General features: G+C 36.9%; 1 protein-coding gene across 3 annotated transcripts in view; it reads left to right on the top strand.

The window, feature by feature from the left end:
• The window catches only part of def8 (differentially expressed in FDCP 8 homolog), a 40402-nt gene extending 20389 nt beyond the window's left edge, over window positions 1-20013 (top strand). For 2 of the 3 annotated variants that reach the window (XM_043706774.2, XM_043706776.2), the window contains exons 5-12: window positions 1213-1354; window positions 4885-5049; window positions 7539-7666; window positions 10202-10315; window positions 12037-12117; window positions 12266-12406; window positions 14899-15008; window positions 17460-20013. In XM_043706774.2, coding sequence (XP_043562709.1) covers window positions 1213-1354; window positions 4885-5049; window positions 7539-7666; window positions 10202-10315; window positions 12037-12117; window positions 12266-12406; window positions 14899-15008; window positions 17460-17553 — 975 coding nt within the window. In that variant the 3' untranslated portion in view covers window positions 17554-20013. The other variant, XM_087995802.1, reaches the window with a different exon arrangement.
• The last annotated feature ends 6321 nt before the right edge of the window (window positions 20014-26334 follow it).

The following is a 26334-nucleotide window of genomic DNA, read 5'->3' as shown; positions in this document are numbered from 1 at the left end:
ATGGAATTGATATGGCATTAGCTGTGTTGACCTTACCGTTTATTCGAGTGGAGCTAACAATTGTTTGGAATTTTGTGAAAGACATTGTTTGCATTCCTGAATTTACTCTGTTTCTTTTCTATTTGTGAATAAACTTTATTTTCAGCATTCACCTTTTGATTCATGCAACAAATTTAGGAAAGTTGAGCTGATCATTTGCCTCAACATTACTTTCTTGCACATTTCCAAATCCCTCCATTCCCTAAGGTGAAGAATCTATAAGTCTGTAAGTTTGCTTGCTGAGCTTGAAGGTTTGTTTTCAGACGTTTCATCACCATACTATGTAACATCAGTGAGAGTCTCTGATGAAGTGCTGGTGGTATGTCACGCCTATCTATTTATAAGAAGGGAAGGTAGATAGCACGAGAATTCTCAAAGGCATGGCATCCTAACCAGAACTCCAACAATAAAAGCATCAATTTAGATCCTATCTACCTTCCCTTGAGGAAAACAAAATGAACCGGAAATGACATCATCCACCTTAAGAAACCAAGACCTGTAAATAGAGAGGCGGGATATATCACCAGCGCTTCACCAAAGACTCTCACCAATGATGTTACCTGTGATGAAATGTCTGAAAACAAACCTTCAAGCTCAGCAAGCAGACTTGTCATCAACCTGAGCTACAAATCTTCTCAAATTGTGAAGAATCTATCTCTGTGTCATTATTGAATTCAGCATTGGGAGCACCTCCAACCTCCTGGGGGTAGACAATTGGAAAGATTCACAACCCTGAGATTATGCTTTCTGGAGACTAAAAATGAGGTAGACCCAATTTACTCCACCAAGACAGGTTTTTTTTCCCTTGTATTTCCCTGATTTTCTTTGCTTTACAATTAGTAGCTGTTCCTACAATTGTTTCAGCCATAAGGATTAGACTGCCTTCCCCTAAACCTCTCTGCTCCTCACCATTGAGGTGACTTTAAACTATCTGTTTGAAAGTGCTTTTTGGTCATGTTCCAATATTTCCTTGCATGGTCTGGAGGTTAAAGTTTTGTTTCAGTTGCTCTTGTGAAGTGCCTTTGTGAACTTCATTGAATGCAAACATGGTTTTCAGAGTCTGTGAGAAACTCTAATTACACTCACTGAATTGAAATGCTACAGTAAGTTTAATATGAACATGGTCACTGTTAAATAGATGTTTAATCTTTTTCTTGTTGGCTGCCTTCGTAGGACCCTGATGAAGATGAACCCAATATTAGAATTATTCTTGAACATCGATTCTACAAGGAGAAAAGCAAAAGTGTCAAACAGTTTTGTGACAAGTGCAGCACCATTATATGGGGCTTGCTTCAAACCTGGTATACCTGTACAGGTGAATACTTGATATCTATCCTGTTTCTTCTTTGCTGTGGCCAGGATCTATTCAGAATAAAATCTGCAAATAGACATCTTGTGATTGAAGTGTAAAATTCCAATAATTGTATATTTTCAAATGCTTCTTTGGAATCCTACATCAAATATGTCTGTGGGAACCACTCTAGTATTTTTGTAAGGAAGCTTGCATGTTCACCAGACTCTGGAGGAGGAAGTGGCCTCATGAAGTCACTAATTTTCTTTAGTTGTCAGCATAATTGTTAACTTAAGTTTTAAAGAGTTACACTTTATAGACTTTGAAAGTGTAAAATAGTTTAATGTTTTTTGTTTGAAGATTCAAGTACTCCATTTAATCCTTTCTTTACAGATACTGGTCTAAGAAATTGAAACTTAAAAATGATTTTGCAGTTTTTTTTTGGGATTTGTTGCACTAATGTATTTAACTTTACTTGACAATATTTTATGCATTTTAAAACAATTTCCACAATGGCTGTATATGTATACACATTAAAGACACAGCAACTTTTAAGATGTATTCTGGCCAGATACTCTGAAAGGAAGTTGGCAGGCACAAAGGTTGACATTGAACAAAATAAGTTACTTTATGACATCCTCATTGTTGACAGATGTTTATAGATTAGTTTAGCAGAAGTTCTCGTGACTGTGCCCAAAGTTAAATGTTTGGGAAAAGACTTAATGGTATTCCATGAAAAGTGTTTTTATTTTGTGTCCCTTCTCTGCTTCTGTTCAGCAATATTTTATCTTTGCTGAAAAGTAGCCCATTGTTTCCTAAAAATGCAAACCTTTTTTACATTTCCACAACTAACTTGTATAACTAATATTGTTATTTAGTGGTGCAAATTTATTCAGTAAAATTTGCAACTTCAGACTTTTTGTGCTCAATCCAGCCTTTTCAAATCAGTAAGTGTAATGGATCTTGGTGAACAATGCTGTTAACAAGTACACTGTTACTTCAACTTTAAGAGCCTAATTCATAGCTCCTCCCTAATGTGATGGAAGGAGGATATTGACAAGCAGTAGTAGTAAGCACACTGCTGATCTGTAAAGATGGACAGTGGCCACAGTTTTCTCATGCCACATTTGAAATGGGCAACCATTTGCAGTAATGATCGCTTTTGTGCTTGGTCCTGGAATATTTTATTGTTTTCAATTTTAAAGAAAAAGCAGTTTATTTCACGTAATTGCAATTAACAGTATACTGTTAAATTAAAGTCTGCTGTTCTGTAATGATTTACATTAACCTGTCTATCAACTTTGTTGTCTTTGGAATATAGGAGCAGGAGAAGGTTATTTAGCCACTCGAGCTACCATTCCAGAAGGTGGATAATCTGCCTCAACACCATTGTAACATACTATTCCCATATCCCTTGATGCCATTGCTGATTAGAAATATGTCAATATCTGTTTTGAATTAACTTAATGACTGAGCTTCCACAGCACTTTGAGGTAGAAAATTCTAAAGATTCTTCATCTCCATTCTGAGATCATGTCCTCTATTTCTAGATCCAACAGCCAGGTGAAATATCCTTTTTGTGACCACTCTGAGTATCCCCTTGAGACTTCTGTAAATTCCTTTTGGGATCATTTAATTCTAAACTCTGCAAAATGGAATCATAGAATCCCTACAGTATGGAAACAAGCCCTTCAGCCCAATAAGTCCACACCAACTGTCCGGAGAGTAACCCACCCAGAACCTATTACTTTACATTTACTCCTAACTAATGCACCTAACCTACACATCCCTGAACACAATGGGCACCTAAACCTGCACATCTTTGGATTGTCAGAGGAAACTGGAGCACCCAGAGAAAACCCACGCAGACAATGTGCAAACTCCACACAGACAGTTGCCTGAGGCTGGAATTGAACTCTGGTCCCTGGCGCTGTAAGACAGCAGTGCTAGCCACAGTGCAACCTAAGTCCAATCTTTTGAGTGTCTCTTAGGACAGTCTCACAATCTGCAGACTCAGTCTGCTGAAGCTCTGCTGCTCTTCTCTATGGCAAGTATACCCCTGCTTAGGCAAAGAGACCAGAACTGCACACATTATTCCAGATAACATTTCGATTGTGCTCCATGCAATTGAAGCAAAACTTCTTTGTTCCTGTACTCAAATTGTCATATTATATTTGTTGAAAATATAATGCCTTTTCATATTGTCCTCAAAGCCTTGCTGCGTTTTCTTGTTTTTTTTCTCTTCACTATATAACTACACCCAAGAGAATTTTTCCTAACATTTCCATGACTCCAGTCATAATGTTTAAGTCATTAAGAATTCATTGACATACTCCCTTTGTATTTATACATGCATCAAGCCAGTTTAGCAACATAGATATAAGTGTATGCCAAAAAAATTCAAAATCCTGTAACTATTTCAAATATTGTAAAAACAAAAATGAAATTCATATTTTTTGCATGCCTCCAGCCTTTACCATTAGATCATTTTAAAATCCATGTTGAAAATGTATTTATTTACAGTTTCATCAAGGGGAATGGGAAAACAAGTTTGGTGATGTATCTCACACATTGCAACTTCTCCACAGGAAGTTAAATCTATATCCAGGAACTATAGTACTGACATTTGTTTTCCCCAATAATTGTGTTCCCGGGCTTCAGAAAATTAAGACTGCTTGTGACAAACTCATGCAGACATCTGTAGCTTTAAATATTTTCATAGAGGAAATTAGTGACATTTATTAACAAAAATGAGTTTTTTATTTGTTACATTATGTTACATCTAACATGAAGATGAAGTGTGGGGGAGGGGAGAATGAATTATTCAGTCCATATGATTTTTTTTTTCTATTTCAATGAATGAAACAGTTTACTGATTTGATTACTCTATTTTGCTCCAATTACACATTCTCTTTGCCAATCAAGTTCTGATTTGTTCCTCTTTCACAGAGTATATTACTAGTTGAAATATGGACTTGGGTTTGTGGTGCAAAGTTAAGATGCTACATTTTGAAATGTGACACAGTAGAAATTTATTGGATGAAAATATTTTAGGTACCTAATCATTCATGAAGTGTAAAGAACTATTCTTATGGGAAAGAACAAAATTATTCTGTTTGTACTTTGAAACATTTTTGAAGACTTGTAGGGAGTAGCCACACTTACAAACTGAATGTTATCACTATTGTCTGTGAACTGAAGATGATTAATAAAAGTACAAAGAAATATGGGTTGTGAGGCATTCCCAGGAAATGATGCTTTATAAATGATGTAATTCAGTTATGTAATTTGATTATAATTCAACATGAGAGGAAGAAAATGTTGGTTCAATCCTTGTTTAAAAAAAGTTCTGCTACGACAACTCAACACAATGGACACATGCAGTCTAGTGTAAAGTCTTTGTACTGACGAAGAACATTTGTGGCCAGAAAGGAATGTAGTATCAAGAAGGTAAACTGACTGACTGACTAGCTCTGAGAAAAGCTGTGATTGATGTAACTCTTTAATGCTGCATGTCACCGTTTTTAATTGAGATTAGTATCCTTTGTTGGCAGGTTGTTATTACCGGTGTCACAGTAAATGTTTAAACCAAATTAACAAATCCTGTGTAAGGTCAAAGGTTAGCCACCAATCTGAATTTGAGCTCAATATCTGCCCTGAGGTGGGTCTGGACCGACAGGATTATCGATGTGGAGAGTGTCGCCAACCAATTTCTTTACGTGAGTGCAATGTTGCTATGTGATTTGAAATGCTAAACAATTGTCATATGATTTTAAATTTCAAATTCGCAATATATTTTTTTTCCTGATCAAGGGTAATGGAAGAGGAAGACTTGCATCAAAATCTCATCTGCGTAACAGTGTTGGACTATATTGTTGTTTTGTATTCCAGCAACTTAAGATCATTCAGAACTATGCATACAAAGTTAACCATGTGATCAGTATTTGATAAATCTTAATATTTTGAGCTTTATGCTTTCCATTGTATATTTGTACATAATTGAATGATTTAGGTGATCTTCACTGCAGTTTTGTATACTAATATTGGGATGTTATAACTGGATTATTGGGACTTATTTACCTGACTGTTCATAAAGGAAATTTGGAAAAGTGTCACATCACAGCAGCTCAGAGCCCTTGGGATAAAACTAGCCCCATGCTGGGAAATCTGCACCAGGTAGAAAATTTCACATTCATTGATTTGGCATTATGGAGCACAGAATGAGCCAAATAGACATTTCTCTGACAGACAGCATTATGTATGTTTTTGTTGAATTTCTTTGTATTATATCTGGTGAATATACTTTTTGCTGTGGAGGCAAAATTAAAGGATCTATATGTTTGTGGTTGCCTTTTCATTGTCTCATGGGCTCATGTTGATGCTGTGTTATTAAATAATTAGTAGGGGCATGTATTTTTAAAGGAAAATTTTTAACTTTGAAGTTCAATACACCCAAGTATCAAATCCAGTTTTTTAAAAAAAAACATTTGTGCTAAACCTATCCATTTTTTTGAAGCTTTTGCTGAGTATCTCAGCTTGTCTTGTTCTTTGTATTTTGTCTGCCAAAATTATGTATCTAGAATCAATTTCCCTAATGTTGACCTGCTTAGTCTATGTTATGAGTTGGCAATATTTGCAGGTGAGCATTGTTAGTTGTTGGGAGGGAACTAGTGCTCCAGACTTACCAGAAATTAACAAAATCTGGGAAATGTGTGAAAATCTCATGAAATCTAATGCCAAAAAGAAGTTCTATCTTCTTTCCCATTCTCCTACAACACCATACTTTTAATTCTTTCACTTCATTGCTCCTTGCTAAATTTAAATCATTGTAACTTGTCAAAAAAAAGTTACATTGCTAATTGATTTTTTATTTTGCTATGGTATGTCTTTGATCTATGACCTCTTCTCACTAGAAACATGGGACTTCAGAACATCTTTTCATAGCACAGTAAATACAAGTACTAACAATGTTGTGTTAACTTGTTCCATCTTTGAAAACTGCCTTTCAAAACACTTTTGAGCTGAAATATGCACCTATGTAGTTGCTAGTTAATTATATTACATGTCATTGGCAATTAATGAAAATCCACAATTTTCTGTCTGTTTATAAAAGGGATTAATACTACACTGTGAAACAAAAATCTATTCCATTATGATTAGCTTTATTTTATTTAAATTCAAAGTATGTAATTATGGTAATCTAAAACAAAGAATTGTGAATCTAAAACAAAGACATTCCGGAGAAACTCAGCAGGTTTGGGAACATCTGTGGAGAGAAAAACAGAGTTAAAGTTTTGAGTCTAGTGACCCTTTAAAAGAACTGTTAGGAAACAATGAAGATAAAATCCATTCATAGGTCAAAATGTCTCCTTCTGTAAAGTATTTGTTTTACTATTCATTATATGATGAGACTAAAATCTAGTGCAGAGCTCATGCACACATTGAGTTGGTGTCTTTAGAGAGAGAGAGAGAGAGAGAGAGAGAGAGAGAGAGATGGGATAGCTGTGTTCTCATCGTGTCCATAAATCCAGACATACTGACAGAGCCAAGATTGGAGTAGTGCTGGTCAGGCAGCACCCGAAGCGCAGGAAGGTCGCTGTTTTCAGGCACAAGTCCTTCGTCATCAGGAATACTGACCAGAGATGCTGGGCAACCCAAAATGAACAGTAATTCCACTGAAATGTTTTCGCCTGAGTCTCATTATTCTGACTACAATTTTTTACTCCTATTATCCTACACATTCTATTGCCATAGTCCATGCAGCCCTCTCTAGTAGAACAAGCAGGAAGATAGGAACATATCACCAGTTGTTCCAGAAACTGAAAACTTGATACTTTTGTAAACAAGTGACATGGGTGTTATATCATAATTCCCCTTCTTTTCCTTGAACATAGTCACCCTGATCCTGCATCATAGAATATGATACCAATAGTCGAAGCAAAGTCAACGTACTCATTGCTTTTGTAAATGCCACGATGACACAAATACAACATACTGCAGCACCAGTGTGTAAAATTCTGAAGTATTAATGTGTTCATATAGACCATGGAATGTGGTGTAACTGACCAGAGATGCTTGGATTCTCCGGTTAGATGGGTGAAATTATGATATCTACAAGTCCAGTTTCATTATTCTAACTTTTTCTTTAAAGCAATCTTCGTCCTTCCATCCATAGTCTTTTTACAATGATTTTGATTTTACACTTCAGGTGGTGTGCCCAGTGAAGCACGCATGTGTGACTACACCGGACGATATTATTGCAGCAGCTGCCACTGGAATGATGCAGCGGTCATTCCTGCTCGTGTCATACACAACTGGGACTTTGAAGCCTATAAAGTGAGTATTTTGGATGGGAAAAAGAGAAGGAAAACAATATGGGAAGAGCTATGGAGATGGAAAGTAGAGAATAGTAACATATCTGAAAACTATATTGATCATAAACAGAGCTGCTATTCCAGTCCAAAAAAGTCTTAATTTGTCGATTGTAATACTTACAATCCTTTGTGGTAGAAACCATCTGCATAGTTTTTAAGTTTTTTCTCCTTCTATCCTGATATGTCATTTGGCCATAGTGACATGGTCACAGTGTCATTACTGGACAGCAAAAGGTCATATAAACTACGTTTTGTGCATAATTAATTCATCACTTATGAAAGAAGTGCACAGTATACCATTATTAAGGCTAAACTATGACATTAACTAACACAATGAGTTTATATGCAGAGTTTAACTGTTTCATGGAAATTTTACATGATGAACCTTGCTCATTTAATACCATAATTACACATTTCCCAGAAGAAATATGAAAAGTGCAGGGCTTGATTTTCATATGAGGAGGAATAGTGCATTGGATCCTTTCCCAACATCACAATCTTGACCTAGAATTGGGTTACCTGCCTCTGTAAGCAAATCTGAAGTATAAACTGAGACCGGTCAAAAGATTATGCTTGCTTTCCTTGGACATCCGCCTAGTTTTGTAGATCTGTGAAGCTCTTTAACCCTGAGCCCCATACTACCTTCAAACCCTATATGCTTCCGCTCTCCCAAGCCTACTTCTCTACCAGTCACCCAGTATCCACTATGTACAGAACTCTCGAGTCTGGTAATAACATTGGGAAGTTTTTGGTATGCTGATAAAACTTCAAACAGAAGAATAACATACAAAATGTCATCCTCTTGAGTGATCATAAAACTATCAGGTTAGACAAATGTAATCCCCCGGGCCAACTGCTGTATAAACAGCCCTTGCTGAATTGAATTTTTTTTTTAAAGATTAGATTACTTACAGTGTGGAAACAGGCCCTTCAGCCTAACAAGTCCACACCGACCCAGACCCCTTCCCCTACACCTAACACTATGGATAATTTAGGATGGCCAATTCACCTAACCTGCACATTTTGGGACTGTGGGAGGAAACCGGAGCACCTGGAGGAAACCACTGGGAGAATGTGGGAATTGAACCCGGGTCTCTGGCATTGTGAGGCAACAGTGCTAACCACTGTGCCACCGTACCGCCCATAAAGGGGGATGTGAAAGTTAATCAAGCATTCCTTTCCTTACAAATATGGTGCACCGAAAGACCGAATTATTTTATAAAATATGGCAGCCCTTTTTGAATTACATAAATACAGATATTTCGGCTATCCTAATAAGGGCTTTTATTTAATTGAGATTACAAACCTGGCTGGTCCGGGGCCCCTCGGGGGAGGAATCCCGCACGAATACGGGTTTTATCATATCTGATGCTAACACATCCCGAGCATGTAAGAGACTTAAATATACACTCTGGTTAGTTGTAGGTTAGATTAGTAGATAGTTGAGTTTTGTTTATTTTTTTTATTTTTTTTCGGTTCTTTTCTGTTGTTGTGTTTTTTTTTGTTAAATTTTGGCTATTGTATATTTGAGCTAATTGTATATCAATGTTTATATCTGAGAGTTTTGTTTATTTTTGTAAACTTGTAAAAATATTAATTTTCTAATAAAAATATCTATAAAAAAAATCAAGCATTCCTAATGCAATTCCATTGCACAACTCTATTGGGGGAAAAAAACTCCCAAGGTTTAATTAAAGGAGCCCAGCCATCTATGCAAGCCTTAAAGCAAAATAACTGATTTCTGAAAATTAAATTAAAATATTGAATAATGGTACAATTGACATAGTCCTAAATATGAACGCAGAATGGCATTTTATCCAGTGGATAATGTATTTTAAACATCTGATTTTTCCACTTTGACGATGCCAGTCAATTTACTGGTCACTGCACTGCAATAAAATATATTTAACTTGAACAGTCATTGCATTGCATTGTAATGTGAAGTTGGCAACAGATTTGCAAAAGATCCTTTAATCCAGAGCGGGGTTCCCCTGGGGTCATACAACTCTGAACTGATGTTGACTAAGTTATTACTCACAGAAGTTGGTTCAACTCATCAAAATTACAATGATCTGTAATGCCCAGCCCTCCGCTTGACGAGATCAGGACTGCTGCCATAGATTCTTGTCACATCATTAAATTGCACTACTAAAAATTGCCAGTGATGGAAATCCCTTACCACCATTTCATTTGCCAGCCCTCCTGTGTTCCAACGTGATGGTGCTATAAAAATTCAATTCCTAGTCTTTGACTTTGAGGTAGAAAGTTCTCAAAGATTTTCATAGCAGTGTTGCGTTCAAAGCATATCTCGGGCTAAATTTTGTAAACTATGAAAATTGTACCAGAGTGGGATGTTTTATTGCATTATCGGGGTGAATATGAATAGATTTAACCTCTTCATGTCCTATAGCAACAGAATACCTAATGCCTGAAGTAATGCTGTTTGAGGTTTTGCCTAATTGTGTTGCTTTTTCCTTTCTTTCATGTTTGATATTAGGTATGCCGTTACAGTATGAGATACCTCACGCTGATGATCTCACGGCCAGTACTGAAACTTAGAGTGATTAATCCACTTCTCTTCAATTATGTGGAGGAACTAGTAGAAATTCGGGTATGCTCAGATGCACAATTTTCGCTTGATCAGTTGCAACAAATAAGTCCTGAGTGGAATTGAATGTTTTCAAGGGGATATTGTGGTGCAGTGGTAATCTGCCTACTTATGAACCAGGAGACCGAGGTTCAAGTCCTACCTACTCCAGGCTTCAGTACTAACTTCTCTGAACAGATTGATTAGGAAACTAGGTCAAACATTTTCAGGGGATCCTCTTGTCACTCAGTGGTAGCGTCCCTATCCCTCGACCAAGAGGTCTGGGTTCAAATCCTACCTGTTCCAGACATGTGTAATAACATCTCTGAACCGGTTGATTACAAAAATAGGTCGATTAGACTTTGTGTAGATTATAGAAACATGAATATGGCAAAAAGTCTTATGTGAAGAAGGATAAACTTGGAACTCTTTAGAAACAATAATTGGGATGAATTTGTTATTTTGGAAAGGTATGAGATAGATGAGTCAGCAACGACTGATTTAAAGGCAAATTGAGTTTGACTGATTTTACTATCACCTATAGTAATGGAGGTGAGTAGACTAGGTAAGTTTGTGGGAGAAAGTGCTAGTTAAATATGTTGGTAGAAAAAATGGCCTGTTTCTCTGTCTCAAATCTATGTAAATCTCTGTACAGCAATGTAAATTTTATTGATTTCTTTGGGAAGTAACAAATGTTTGATTTAAGGTCGTGTGTTTTATTTTAGCAAAACCATATGCAGTCGAAGCATTTTGTCCTGCATTTATCAGAACAGTTAGAATTTCAAATCCCAAAGGTAACAACAATTTACACAGCATGAGAAACAGGTTGTTGATTAGTTAACAGGGTCTATTGCTAACTAATGTCCTGTTTTTCAGAGCAGAAAAGGTTAGGAGGCTTGTGTTTAAAACATAAAAAGCTTTACAGCAAGGTAGCACAAATTATTTCTGGTGGCATAAGTGTCTGTTAGCTTTGAGGTTTTTGGCAAAAGAACCAGAGACAACATTAATCTCTTTTTTTGTTGTTTTGAAACCTGGTGCAATAAAATCTTGAATAACTGAAAGATCGTGAAAACAGTTTCAACAATAATACTCAAAAGGAAAGTAGACAAATACTGAAATGGAAAAATTGATAAGGGTACGGAAATGAGCAGAAAAATGGGATAGCTTTCCCAAAGAGTCGGCACACGCAGCCTGGATTGAATTTGACCTCCATCTGCACTTGGATAATTCTGTTATTTTGGCCAAGGCCACATGAAACAGAATGATCTAAATTTACTCATAGTTGAATGTTTGCCCCTTGTGTTTCAATGCTGTCCTTTAAAGACTTACCATAAATTTTAAAGATTAATCGTGCTTCCTTAAAACTTCCAGAGTAACTGCAGAATCTGTGCTGGTGAGATTTCTTCTAATCCAGAATACATGACCAACCAAATCATAAAGCAGCACTGCTCTCTCTTTCCCTTGGGGTTGGAAAGATCAAGAATTTACCTGTTTGCATGTTCTGCCTGGACATTTGGCAGGTTATTTTGGGAGCACACTGAAATGTTGAACCGAGTAAAGGTTTTTCTTGGTAAAATGTTCAAGTTCTCACTAGGTCAGATCCCCTCTGCTTCTGTCATGCAATTATTATTGAATCTCAGTCAAAATAACTGTGACCTGATCCTGAAGGAGTGGTCCTGAAGAAGCATGTTTTAAAAAAAAAAGTTTAATTATTGTAATGTTTTATCTTTGATTTTTGCCTGCAGAAACTCCGACAAGACATTCTGCTGATGAAACCCTATTTCATCACGTGTAAGGAGGCAATGGAGGCAAGGCTGCTGTTACAGGTTAGATTGTTCTGCCATTTAGAGCAATGTCTGCAATTGATATCAAATGGTATAATATTGATTCAAATAGCAGAGCTAATAGTAATTTGCTCCAAATTACTATTTTGGAACACATTTTCAGTGTATGTCTAAATATGTGCACTTGCAGTTGCAGGATCGACAGCATTTTGTGGAAAACGATGAAATGTATTCTTTACAGGATTTAATTGACATTGCCACTGGCCGTCTGAGCTGCACTTTAACTGAAATCCACACCATCTTTGCAAAACATATTAAACTGGACTGTGAGGTATCATCAGACTTTTACCATTGAACTCTTCGCGGTTACATCAGTCCTCAAAAAGAGGGAGGTTTGAGTTGCATAAAACAGTCTTCAATCCTTTTCCCCTTCCTGCAACTAAAAACTGTCCACTTTTTGAAGACTGATGCAACATTAAAGAATTTTATGTTTCTTTTTAAAGAGAATTATGGTATTGGTTTTTAATGTGATGTACTTTCTGTATCATCATTTTCAGAAAGAGAAATTGCTAAATCCAAACAAGCTGTTGCTGTCTGTAGTTTTCTACCAACTATTCCTTGTGTCAATCATATTGCTGGAGTAATTTTCTGAAATCTTCAACCTTGTGTGTTATACTTTAATAGAACCGTGAAATATTAATGTTTTACCAATTATGCACATACATGGGAAGGGTTGGAAATATTCAGGTTTTTAGATTAGATTTCTTTGTCACATGTACCTGAGTACAGGAGTACAATGAAAAGTGTATAGAGTCTTCTCTCCCTGGTGCCATCTTAGAATACAATAGTTAGAATTAAAAGCAAGAGCTGAAATTAAAGAAACAGAAACAAAATGTCTAGATCATCTTCACCACTGCTAAGAGTCCTGAACCAGGTTCACCAATGGCATGGTGCCATGACTGCCACTAAAGCCACCTTGAGCCTTGTGTTTTGCTGCCATGGGAGCTGGACCTACTGCGCTCCAGTCAAAGTCACCATGGTCCAGTGCCATCACGCACTGCTGGGCCAACCTCGCTGTTGCCACTGCCATTTTGGAATCTATTGAAGTGTCAGAATACACAATCTTCCTGAACAAAGGCAAGAGTGTAACCCTTTGAACCAGCGTTGACATCAGAACTACTGCTGATGCCAATTCCTCCACTTCAAGACATGTGCTGGGCCCACCAATGTCAAAGTCACCACGCTCTGGCACTATTTCTTGCCGTCGGGTTCACACTGTCTGTCGGCGCAACATCTCTGGACAAAGCTTTCCAGTACCAGCCATACCAATTATAAGTTACCCTGCTGGTTTAATTTTTACATTTTAATCAATGAAGTCTGTTTGCTCCCTATGGATAGATTGAATAACGGAGGTGTTTTTCCTAGGGTGGGGTGAGTACAAAATTAAAGGGCATTGATTTAAGATGAGAGGGGATAATTTTAAAAAGGATGAAGGGGTAACTTCTCTCCATGCCGAGGAGAAAACGTGTCTAAAACGAGCTGCCAGAGGAAGTGGTGGAGGCTGGTACAATAACAACATATAAAAGGCATATGGATAGATATAAATAGGAAGGGTTTAGAAGGATATCGGCCAAATGCTGGCAAATGGGATGAGGTCAGATTGGGATACTGGTTGGCGTGGACAAGTTGGACCAAAAGGTCTGTTTCCATGCTGTGTGACTTTATGACTCTAGAGCGAAGCCATGACGATGATGTTACTGCACTTTAACCTAAGGACTGGTTGAATGCTGCATTGACCCTACCACAGCAACTGATGAAATTTTAATTCAAACCAATAAAAATGTCAGTCTCAGTAATGGTAATCATGAAACTACCAAATTTCCTGTAATAGCAGCCTTGCCTCCATTGCCTCCTTACATGTGATGACATAAGGTTTCATTAGCAGGTCGTCTTGTTGCAGTTTCTGCAGGCAGAAATCAAAGATAAAACAATATAATAATTAAAAATCTGTCCACCAGAAAAGTCAATTTACCATCCTTTCCTGGACTGGCCTGAATGTGATTTCAAACCCTCAGAAATATGAGTGACTCCCAGGAATCCACAGTTACATAGATGGGCAACAAATGCTGGCCTTACCAGCTCTGGTCATAAGCCATGAACAAATGCCAAACAAAAATCACTTGGGATAGGGCAGTCAAAGTTGGAATTATGTGAACCACATATGTCCCTGGTTGATCTGTGACTGGGATAACGTTAATTGCTGTTTTAAACTGGGGTAGTTTTGAGTCTGCTGCAATGGTGTGAATCCCACTCTTGATTATCATCCAGCTTGCCCTGCTCAAGTAATGTGCCTATAAACATTGGCAGTGGTACAAGATCAGACTCAGTACTGATGTCCTTGCTCCCAAAGTATTTTCTGATTAGCCAAAATCAGCATATTTAAAACTGACTGACAGCCCCGTAGTTAGACCAGTTGTTATGCACTAGTTAATTTAAATGTTTTCTGCATCAAATGATTAATATTAATGTTTGCAACTATAATTCTTAATTTCTCCTTTTTAGTTGTCATTTTCTAATGTAATTGTTTTTATTGTCAATAATTGTTTAGCATGTTTTACTATAGCATTCCATGTTGTATCTGCAGATGAACACTTTCAAACCTCTTCTCAAAGGCATCAAACATATAAAATAAAATGTTGCAATAACACTGCAGATTCTTTATACTAATGATTATATTAAACTGCATTTTAAAATTATGAATTGGTGCAAGGTATGGAATGGTGGAATTATAATCCATCTTTAATTATGTGTCTTGTTTTATAGCGATGTCAGGCTAAAGGTTTCGTCTGTGAGTTATGCAAAGAGGGTGATGTGCTCTTTCCATTCGACAGCCACACATCAGTCTGCCAGGATTGTTCTGCTGTATTCCATAGGTTAGTACAAACCTCTTAAAGGAAGCAAACATTTAGTTAATGTTCAGGCCCAATTACATTGAAAGTTTGGAATCGACACCTACAAACTTGAAGCTTGACCTGTGACAAATGAGCGAATTTCAATTTAGGCATTAAGCAATTCACATTAGTTTGTAGATGCAAAGGGTGGTTATTCATTTCACACTGAAGTGAGAGAAGTATATTTCAACTATCTGCTAACATTGCTAACTCATGAATTGATTAAAGGCTGCTACCATTTCTAGAAAAGAGAAAACAACTAAAACAAAATAATTAGTTGTGCAACAAAGTTTCCATAAAAGACATGAAACTTTTTGGAAATGTAAAGCTGAGCTTGCAGTTTATATCAGAAACATCAAGTTCAAGCTAAACAAATAAAGTCTAATTGAGCCAGCAGCACATTGCTGTTTGATCTATAAAAGTATATGGATTCTAAAACTAAATGTAAATTTGTCATGGAGGAAAAAGAATTAAATTTCAGGTCGATGCTCTTCACCAGAACTTGTCATGAAGGATTATCAACCTAAAACATCAACTCTCCTCTCCACAGCTGTGCTGAATACTTTCACAATTTTGTTTTTATGCTGATTTAGCATCAGCAGAATTTTGCTTTGGAGAAGAAAGATGTTTCCTGCAGATATACAATTTTGAATAATACATGTACTTCTTGAATAGTGTTAAAATATCTAAGTATGAAGTCAATATGTCCTGTCAGTCTTTGATATGCTCAATGGTAAATGGGTCCAATACTGCAGAGCAATCATTATCAAAATCAATTGAATGTCTAAGCTAGTCTTCAGTAGAATGCAGAAAATTGTGGCTGAAGTATATACCATTCTGATTGGACTGTACCTACAGTTTTGGTTGCTGAGACAAGTGAGATTTTCAAGCACTGGGGAAAAAAAAAGTGTTTAAAAAATTGCCAAAAAGTTTATCCTTAGTCAAACGTCTTAGTTATGACTAAAGAACTTGAGTAATTTGAGTGTTTCAGCTGGAAAAGAAAGTGCTGGAGTGCTAATGTATAAAATTACACAAGAATGATACATTTAACAGTCCAGATATATCTCACTGTTGACTAGATCAAGAAGTCATGACCTAAACTAGTAATAGGGAAACTAAGCACGTGAGAAACTTCTTCTTTACTCCATTCTAAGTAATCAAGCTGTGAAATGGAGTCCCAAGAAGACTAGTAGAGGGAAAAATACTGAAATGTTTGAAGCTGTACAAGGAACTTTTGTATCCTTAAGATGGATGGATGGATGGATGGATGGATGGATGGATGGATGAATAAAGATTCTGAATTTATAACTATCTTAGAGGTGTATTTTGCTGTTATTGTAACTTTCTAATCTGACTGATTCTGTTATCTTCAATCATAAGCATTCAGTTATCCAGATAAGTTTCTTTTCATTTTTTAAAAAAAATTCAATCCCTGTATGTTTTTATCTGTTTGACCTCATGCCAGCAGGCTGAAAGACAGATGCATAGACTGTTCTCCGGGTGCCATCAGCACCAGTGTATGCCATGCATTTAATATCTTTAAAACTTCAGTAGGGCGCAACTGTTCTTTTCAAAAGAATGGCACTTTTCTCTTCACTTTTAATTTTTTTTTCTTTGCATACCATTTTATTTCCTAGAATGCTACACTGGTGAGGGACAGAGCGAGAAAATAACAACCTAAACGCAGGTTTATTGTATCGAGAATTTGTTACAATAATCAAATCATTCTGCTTTTAAAGTAGGGTAATGTTGAAAAGAGGAGGAGAGCGCATGGTAATTGCAACTATTATTACAGTATTTTCAGAAGCATGAATGAAAGCGAGTTTGTGATAATACCCTATATGAGTATATAGTCTGAAGAATGAAACATACTGCAACATGCAGTAGTGATTTTTGAGATTAGCAATATTTCAGCATTGTATTGGATTTTCTACTATTGAAACTTCCTGATTTTTGTGTAACAGAATAACTAAACTGTTGCCAAAGAATGGGGGCCTGAACTTAGAGGATGGAATAAAGAGATTGAAAATGTTTATTCCTGGAGTAGTGAAGGCCCATAACAGATTTTCATTAAACTAATATACATGAATCTTTGAAATTGATAAACTGAACAATAACTTAATGCAAATTTGAATTCTGAATCCTACATTTAAGAATTCTATATAAAGTGATAGAAGATAAATTTAGAATCAACTGCTTGACTCATTTAGAACAAACTGCTTTGCGATTGAAGGACAAAAACAAATAGTATATTTTGAACTATGAGACCACCTGATAACCACATTGGCCTTTTCTGTCCCATTTGCATAATCTATGTTCCTATGCAATTTTACCTAGATCAGAAGTCTTGTGTTAGCTGTAAGAATTCTATGGAGTTTCATTTGCAATGAATTTAGTTTCTAAAGTAGAATGCGTTCTTGTCTTTATTTGCAGAGATTGTTATTATGACAATTCCACTACATGTCCAAGGTGTGTGCGGCTTTCAATGAGAAGACAGTCTCAAATTGGATCAGCTCACCCAGACTGAGAAGCTAAGCCCAAATGAAGAATTGTCAACTGCGAATATTGTGACTCCAATTACTTCATTTTCTGCCAGCTAACTAGTTTGACCATTATCTTTCAGATAATAATAATCAATGGAGTTGTTTAATTCCATTAGGATCTGGGTTAAGTGAACAAAGATGGAAAATTTCCTTTAAAGTTGGAAATCTGAGTACAAAAGCTAGTGAAAGGCTAAAATGGCAAGATTCCCAGTGAAATCAAAGCAGCAGTCTTTGAAATTAAAATCTGAGTATCTTTTGAAAAGTCCTTTAGATCTTTTGACGGTCTGTAAAATCTGACTGGCATAATTTAAGGGTAGTGTTCCCTTATAAATTTTCCTTCATGAGCAGTTTCTATGTAGAATGTATTTCAGCTTTGTTGTAATTTATTTATGCCATCTCCATCCAATATACATTTACTGCATATTTGAAGGGATTGTAGAAAAAGAGTTCTGATTTTTATGGGATAACTTGTGAAGAAAAAAATTGGCATTTACATGGTGCTTTACCACATTCTTGGGATGAAGACAAATGTTCGGAATGCTGCCCACTTTTATTTTCTGTTTTGTCATCAGTCCTCACTTGATAAAGGGAAAATTATTAGTTTAATAACCTGTGCTCTGTTATGTCTACATTCAATGTTAATAGAACAGATGTTTAAATTGGCAAATAATTATAGATCTGGGCTTGTTAGCATTTCAAACAATTCTGATTCTTTTGAATCAGAGACTACATTGCGTGAAAGAAAGGGTTGGGGAATGAACACATTGGAATTATTCCATTTGGAAATGGAAAAATTATGGTTCAGGGAATTGATGTCCCAGCTGGTTTATAGAAAGGGAGGCTTACAAAGCTTTGCAGTGAATGAGCACTGGCTTAAAAAGTAATTAATCCTGTGCATCGTAGGGTACGAATGCATTGATGAAAGCATACTAAAAGCAAGTGTCACTTGTCATGTTGAAGACTGCTTTTTGTCATGACACCAATATTGCGTTAAGAAATCTGCACGATTGATGACTGTGCTCATCTGATATAGAGGGGTACAGTAAGTAAGCTTGAAAGTTGGCAGACTCCAATTGTATACAGTAGTACTTTATGAACTAAAGCCACACAGAACATTGGTACAAAGTGTTGGGGAACATTTTGTTCTTTGTCCCGTCCGGACCACTACTTAAGGCATACTGTTATTTAAACTGGAATATGAAGAATTTCGTGCTAAGTGATAGGAGTAGCATATAATCCAGGGCTGGTCCATTAACAATGTCGTTCAGTGTTAGTAGCTTGTCTGACTGAGAAATTAGATAATTGGGTGTGGCATAAAAAAGTATAATTGTGTAGATTTCTATTTTAACTTGAACTGAATTGGGTACCTAGATTTTAATTTCACTACTGCTGAAAATGATAAATTGGTAATTTTGTTAAGCTGAATGCCTTGATGTGGACCAGTTGCATTTTCTAATGTAATCTATATTGTAATTTCAAATGGAATTTGCTAGTTTAGAGAAAAACTACCATATTTATCCACAGTTGAACATTCCGAAATCAATTTTAATCCATTTGTATTCCTTTGGCTGCTTTTTGAGTGTGAGAGCTCAAATTTTTGAAATAGCTGACAAACTGGGACCTTGATAATTACACTAATTATTTATCCCTTTGTGCATTTTCCACCAGTGTTTTGTTTTACAAAAACCAAGAATCCTGGTTATTTGATTGGAAAGAGGGATAAAAGAGATAATTTGGCTTCAGAATATCTGAAATGTGCTAGCAATCAGTTCCATAAATGATACCATCTATGTTGATTTTGACAATCTAATATGGACTGGGTTAAAAATACATTTTTTATTACATTAAGTGTTAGAGGTTGACACACTGTCTGAATTTTTCTTTTGAATAGTTAATAGTATTCTAGGGTTCCGTATCACTTGAGAAATGGTTATTGAACTTATTGAATCTCCCTAAGCATTACTATTCAGTTATCCGCCTAAATAAATTGTGTATCATTGTAAACAAGATCAAAATGAAAATAGAAAACATGTCTCCGCATTAAGAAATTGCTATGGTCTATGATCCTTTTACTGGCCTACTGTTGTGGCTTTCTTGTTTTAAGATAATCACCGATGGAGGGAAGGAAATGGAAGTAATTATATGATTAGACCTCTCACTTCTCCTACTGATAACTCTATGTTCAATGGATCCAATGGTAAAATTAAATATCATATGGTACTTTTATGTTTGTAGTATAAAAATGCAAAGTATCATGCTGCTGTGGAGGTTTTTATAGCACTAAACATTGTTACGCACTTTTCAAACGGGTTTAAAATCCTTAAGTATTACTATTCCGTTATTCTCCTAATGAAATTGTGTATTACCATTTTATGCACTTATAATTTTTTTGTCTTTTTAAAATTCAAATTTTGCTTGTCGTTAATAAAAGCCAGTTTAATGAGGGGTGCCTGTCTGTGGCTTTTTTTTATTGCTATGTTTACATCTTTTAGTCAAGAAGTATCCATTAAATCAGTCAATCCAGTGATAATTATGTAGGGCATCTATTCTGACTCTGTAGAGAATTTCCACTTCACCCCTTTGTAGAAAAAGGTCAAAAACAAAAAACTTGCAAGCGTTAGCAGGATAATCAGCCTTTGAAAGTGAATAAAAGCCTAATATTTGAAGTGAACTATAACATAAAATGTCATTAATCCTTGCAGGTCAGGCTACATCTGTGCAAAATTCCAAAGGTTAGGGTTTTATTTTGGGTCTATGTATCCTCCTTTGTTGGACAATGAAAGGTCGTAGCCCTGAAACATTAGATATGATGGAAGGTCAAAGACATGAAATTCTGGCTAACCTTTTTTCCATTCTTCAAAGATGCTGCCTTACCTGCTAATTCTATTTTTATTTCAGATTTCTAGCATCTTGAATTTTATTTTATTCAAATTCATACACTCAAATATATGAATTGAAGAAAGTTTATTAAAGCATTAACGTTTTTTCTTTAAGAACATAATAGCCAATTGCATGTTTCTACCAGTTGGATCATTTTTCTTAGTTTTAGTATATACATAAAAAAGCATAGAGGCACCAGTTTTAAATTTGACTGCAAAGCAAGTGATTGGTAGTGTACCTATAAAATGGAAATACTTTTCATAGAATATTATAAATAGTTTATTTCTTGGTATGCTTAAAATTTCAGCTCTGAATATTTTGTATGACTGTACATTTTACCCCTTTAAAAAATTCACTGATTTATTTGTTAATTAAATCTTTAAGATACTGGAGATTAAACAAATATGATAATGTAATTTAGCTTGCATAAAAATAATTTTAAAATGTTGTATAGAGGCTGCTAAGGTTAACAGTTTTATGCTGTTCCTGTTCAAATCTACTGCCAATGGTGCTGTAATTACACAACTGACAATACCTTGTAATGAGTGGAATAAATATTTCAGGGTTTGTTCATTACCTTCATTAAACTTCTTACTTTTGATTCTTTATTACCAAGTCCAAGTGAAAATTGTTTGATCACCGCATAGCTGTGATTGTGTATAACCAAAGGGTTTGGGGAAAGAGAAGTATGGCATTGAGGTCAAGGATCGACCATGCTCATGTTGCATGATGGGATGGTTCCATTTGCCAAACAGCTTACTCCTCCCAATATTCCATGTTTCTATGTCTAATTAATATGGATATAGTTTCAAAATTCTCCTGAGATCTGATTGCTTTGACGTTTTTTGTTTAAAGTATTATTAAAAGTAGGAATCTAGATTTTATTACTCAAGTGCAATTGTAGTTCGCATAGCCATCTTGATAGGCCAAAGACGTGCACAAATTTGGAGGAGGCCATTCAGCTCTTTAAGTCTGATCTGCCATCAATAAGATCTCATTATGGCCCCAACTAACTGTACCCCACCATGAGAAAAAAATTCTCATCTCAGTCTTAAATAGGAAACTCTTAATTTTTAAACTGTTTGCCAACTGTAATCTCCCCTGAAGGGAAATGTGGCTCAGAATCCACCTTGACCAGTCCCCTCAGAATCTTTGTTTCAGTACAATCACTTGTCATTCTTCTGAATGAGCATAAGCCTACCAGGTCCAATTCATTTGGGATTTCAAGGAATGAGAAGTAGTTTTGTTGAAATGGGTAATCTATTAGCATGTCATAGAAATTTCAGGAAATAAATGAACACTTAACAGGAGATTATAAAGTGTGTGTGTGTGTGTGTGTGTGTGACCAGAGCTTTTGGATCTGGGCTACTGAAAGTATAGCCATTCATGATAGTGCAAAATTGGGGTTGCTGAAAAGGCCAGGGCTGGAGGATATTTGTTCAGGTTGCAGGAATAGCAGTGAGGCTACAAAAATTTTAAAACTAGGATGAGAAATTTAAAACTGAGGTGCTATGACATGGTCAATATGTTTTCGGTCAGCATGCACAGTAGTTGTGGTTAATTTGGCTTGGTTTGAGTTGGTGTATAGGCAGCAGAGGTTTGGACACGCTTCAGTTTACAGGTGTAAGATGGAAATCCAGCTGGGAGTCAAGTTTTTTTTTAATTCATTCACTGAAATATGGATGCTGCTAGCTAGGCCAACATTTACTGCCCATTCCTAATTACACACAGAGTAGTGAGTTTTGAGAGGATTTGTAGTTCAGATTGAGGTTCTGGATGTAGGTTTGCTCACTGAGCTGGAAGGTTCATTTTCAGATGTTTCCTCACCATATTAGGTAACATCATCAGTGACCCTCCAGATGAAGCACTAGTAGCATGGCCTGCTTTCTATTTATGCATTTAGGTTTGCTTGGGTTAGTTTCCTCTTTTTTTTTTTCTCTCGGGGTGGTAAATTGATTCCTGAAGAAGGGCCTGTGCCCGAAACGTCGAATCTCCTGTTCCCTGGATGCTGCCTGACCTGCTGTGCTGTTCCAGCAATAAAGTTTCAACTTTGATCTCCAGCATCTGCAGACCTCACTTTCTCCTCCTAAATTGGATCCAAGTCAATGTGTTTGTTGATAGCATTCCAGTTGGAATGCCATGCTTCTAGGAATTCTCATGCGTGTCTCTGTTTGGCTCGTCCTAGGATGGATGTGTTGTCCCAGTTGAAGTGGTGTCCTTCCTCATCTGTGATTAAGGATATAAGTGAGAGTGGGTTATGTTTTTTTGTTTTGTAGCTAGTTGATGTTCATGTATCCTGGTGGCTTGCAAGGTATTTTGTAAATGGCATCAGTTTTGCTTGTCTGCATAGGGTCTTTCAAGTTCATTAGCTGCTGTTTGTGTGTTGGTGAGTTTGCGGGCTACCGTGATGCCAAGAGGTCGCAATCATTTCCGAGATGTCTTTGTAGGGGAGACTGACTAAGGGTTCCGGACGTGTTTTGTCTGCTTATTAGGTTTGTTGCTGAGAATGTACCCATTCTTTTTGAATACACTGTACAGGTCATTTTCCACGACTCTGCGTGATTCCTCAGTGTTGTAGTGTGTGGTGGCTCATTGAAATAATGTTCTAATGCAGCTTTGTTTATGGGTGTTGGGATGATTGCTGCTATAGCTCAGTATTTGGTCAGTATGTGTTTTCCCGTAGATGCTGGTTTGAAGTTCCCCATTGGCAGTTCATTCTGTTGTTGTCGTCGTCGTCGTGAATTTTATCTCAGTAAGGGTATTATTGATGGACTTGAAGGTTTCCTCTAATTTGTTTTGTTTAGTGGTAACAACAGTATTATCCACTTAACGGAATCAAAGTTTGCCCACAGAGGGCAGTTAAGAGTCAACGATATTGATGTGGGTCTGGAATTACATATAAGCCAGACCAAGCAAGGATGTCAGATTTCCTTCCTGAAAGGGCACTAGTGTATCCTATCGTTTTTCCCCAATAATTGTCAATGATTGTATAATTACCTGGATCTAATTCCAGATTTTTTTTTCATTTTGAATTCAAATTCTATCATGTTATTACGGGATTTGAGCTCAAATCCTCAACTGTATCTACATTTCTGGATTAATAGTACAGCAATAATATCAGCAGCCCATCACTCCCGAGTCTCTCGGTCACAAACACTGATGAAGGTTTTCACAACAGGTAAGATGACCACACTGATGAGGAAGGTGAGTTTGTAGTGGAAATAGGTGGTTTTGGTGATGGAAAGATATAAGCATCTAAGCCCTGTTCTACATTTAGGTTATTTGGAAAATTTATCCAAGCTCCAATATCAAAAGATTGATTTAGAAACTGATTTGTAAATGGAAAGAAGCACTTTTATTTAAATATTTGACACTGAGATGCTATGTAGAGAGTCAAATACTCTTTTACAACAACAATATAGGTACAAATTTAACAATTGAAAATGTAGAACATAATTTATCAATCTTTTTTTCAACTTCCATTGCCTTCGTTGTTAAGTCTTTTTTACAATCAGCAATTTCTCACAGGTTGGGTGAGTGTGTAATATTGAATGTGACTTAGTTGCAATAAAAGATTGTCCCAAGTAAATCAAAGGCAAAAATGCTAGACCATTATTAAAGCTTCCTTGTAACTACACTGAAATAAACTTAATAGAGTATTAGATAGCAAATGAATCACTTCAACAAGTTTTTTAAGATAGTAGGCATCTGACAAATACATCATGGCTAAAGGGTAGGCAATCTCTCTAGTTTCAGTCCTTTTTGGTGCAATAGACCATAGACAATAGGTGCAGGAGTAGGCCATTCTGCCCTTCGAGCTTGCACCACCATTCATTATGATCATGGCTGATCATCCTCAATCAGTATCCTGTTCCTGGCTTATCTCCATAACCCTTGATTCCACTATCCTTGAGAGCTCTATCCAACTCTTTCTTAAAATAATCTAGAGACTGGGCCTCCACTGCCTTCTGGGGCAGAGCATCCCACACAGCCACCATTCTCTGGGTGAAGAAGTTTCTCCTCATCTCTGTCCTAAATGGCCTACCCCTTTATTTTTAAGCTGTGTCCTCTGGTTCGAGACTCGCCCATCAGCGGAAACCTGTTTCCTGCCTCCAGAGTATCCAATCCTTTAATAATTTTATACGTCTCAATCAGATCCCCTCTCAGTCTTCTAAACTCAAGGGTATACAAGCCCAGTCGCTCCAGTCTTTCAGTGTAAGGTAATCCCGCCATTCCAGGAATTAACCTTGTGAACCTACGCAGCACTCCCTCAATAGCCAGAATGTCTTTCCTTAAATTTGGAGACCAGAACTGCACACAATATTCCAGGTGCGGTCTCACAAGGCCCTGTACAGCTGCAAAAGAACTCTTTGCTTCTATTTTTTTTTTTTCTTTTTTTTTAAAGTTGGAGGGGGAAATAATGCACTCCAACACTCCTGTCTATATATTTTTTTCTTTTTTGAGCAGACAGTGAAGGGGAGGGCAGGGATTAAATCAAAATCTTCTGGTTTTTTTTTTTCTTTTAACCCCCACACTACCACTTAAGTGCGGTAGTGCTTATTTTATCCCCAGCACCCATGGTGTGTGTGTGCAGGTGTGAGACACATTGAGGTACTCCTGTTTATTTTTTCTCTTTTTTTAGATAGGAAAACACCCGGGTGGCCAGTGACAAACACTGCCCTTCACATCAAAGTGTGATGCTGTGTGAATCTCCTGGTTATTTTTTTTTTCTTTTTTTTTTCTTTTTCCAAGGCGTGTCCGGACGGTGGATGAGGGCAACTCTTTGCTTCTATACTCAATCCCTCTTGTTATGAAGGCCAGCATGCTATTAGCTTTCTTCACTGCCTGCTGTACCTGCATGCTTGCCTTCATTGACTGGTGTACAAGAACACCCAGATCTCTTTGTACTGCCCCTTTACCTAAATTGATTCCATTTAGATAGTAATCTGCCTTCCTGTTCTTGCCACCAAAGTGGATAACCATACATTTATCCACATTAAACTGCATCTGCCATGCATCTGTCCACTCACTTAACTTGTCCAGGTCACCCTGTAATCTACTAACATCCTCCTCACATTTCACCCTGCCACCCAGCTTTGTATCATCAGCAAATTTGCTAATGTTACTATTAATACCATCTTCTATATCATTAATATATATTGTAAAAAGCTGCGGTCCCAGCACTGATCCCTGCGGTACCCCACTGGTCACTGCCTACCATTCCAAAAGGGAGCCGTTTATCACTACTTTGTTTCCTGTCAGGCAACCAATATTCAATCCAAGTCAATACCATGTCCCCAATACCATGTGCCCTAATTTTGCTCAATAACCTCCTATGTGGGACTTTATCAAAGGCTTTCTGAAAGTCCAGGTACACTACATCCACTGGATCTCCCTTGTCCATCTTCAGAGTTACATCCTCAAAAAATTCCTGAAGATTAGTCAAGCATGATTTCACCTTCATAAATCCATGCTGACTCTGACCTATCCTGTTACTGCTACCGAGATGTGTTGTAATTTCATCCTTTATAATTGATTCCAGTATCTTTCCCACCACTGAGGTCAGACTAATTGGTCTATAATTTCCTGCTTTCTTTCTTGCTCCTTTCTTAAAAAGTGGTACAACATTAGCCACCCTCCAATCCGCAGGAACTGATTCCGAATCTATCGAACTCTGGAAAGTAATCACCAACGCATCCACGATTTCTAGAGCCACCTCCTTCAGTACCTTGGGATGTAGACCATCAGGCCCCGGGGACGTATCAGCCTTTAGACCTAGCAGTCTCTCCAACACCAATTCCTGGCAAATATAAATTCCCTTCAGTTCAGGTTCTTCAGCCACTGTTATCTCTGGGAGATTGTGTCTTCCCCAGTGAACACAGATC

This window comes from Chiloscyllium plagiosum, unplaced genomic scaffold (genome assembly GCF_037043375.1).
Source record: "Chiloscyllium plagiosum isolate Xiang-an unplaced genomic scaffold, Cpla_swu_hap1 HiC_scaffold_17, whole genome shotgun sequence".
In the NCBI taxonomy this organism is placed as follows: Eukaryota; Metazoa; Chordata; class Chondrichthyes; order Orectolobiformes; family Hemiscylliidae; genus Chiloscyllium; species Chiloscyllium plagiosum.
The sequence above is the reverse complement of the archived record's forward strand: the minus strand, read 5'-3'. Positions and strand labels throughout refer to the sequence as shown.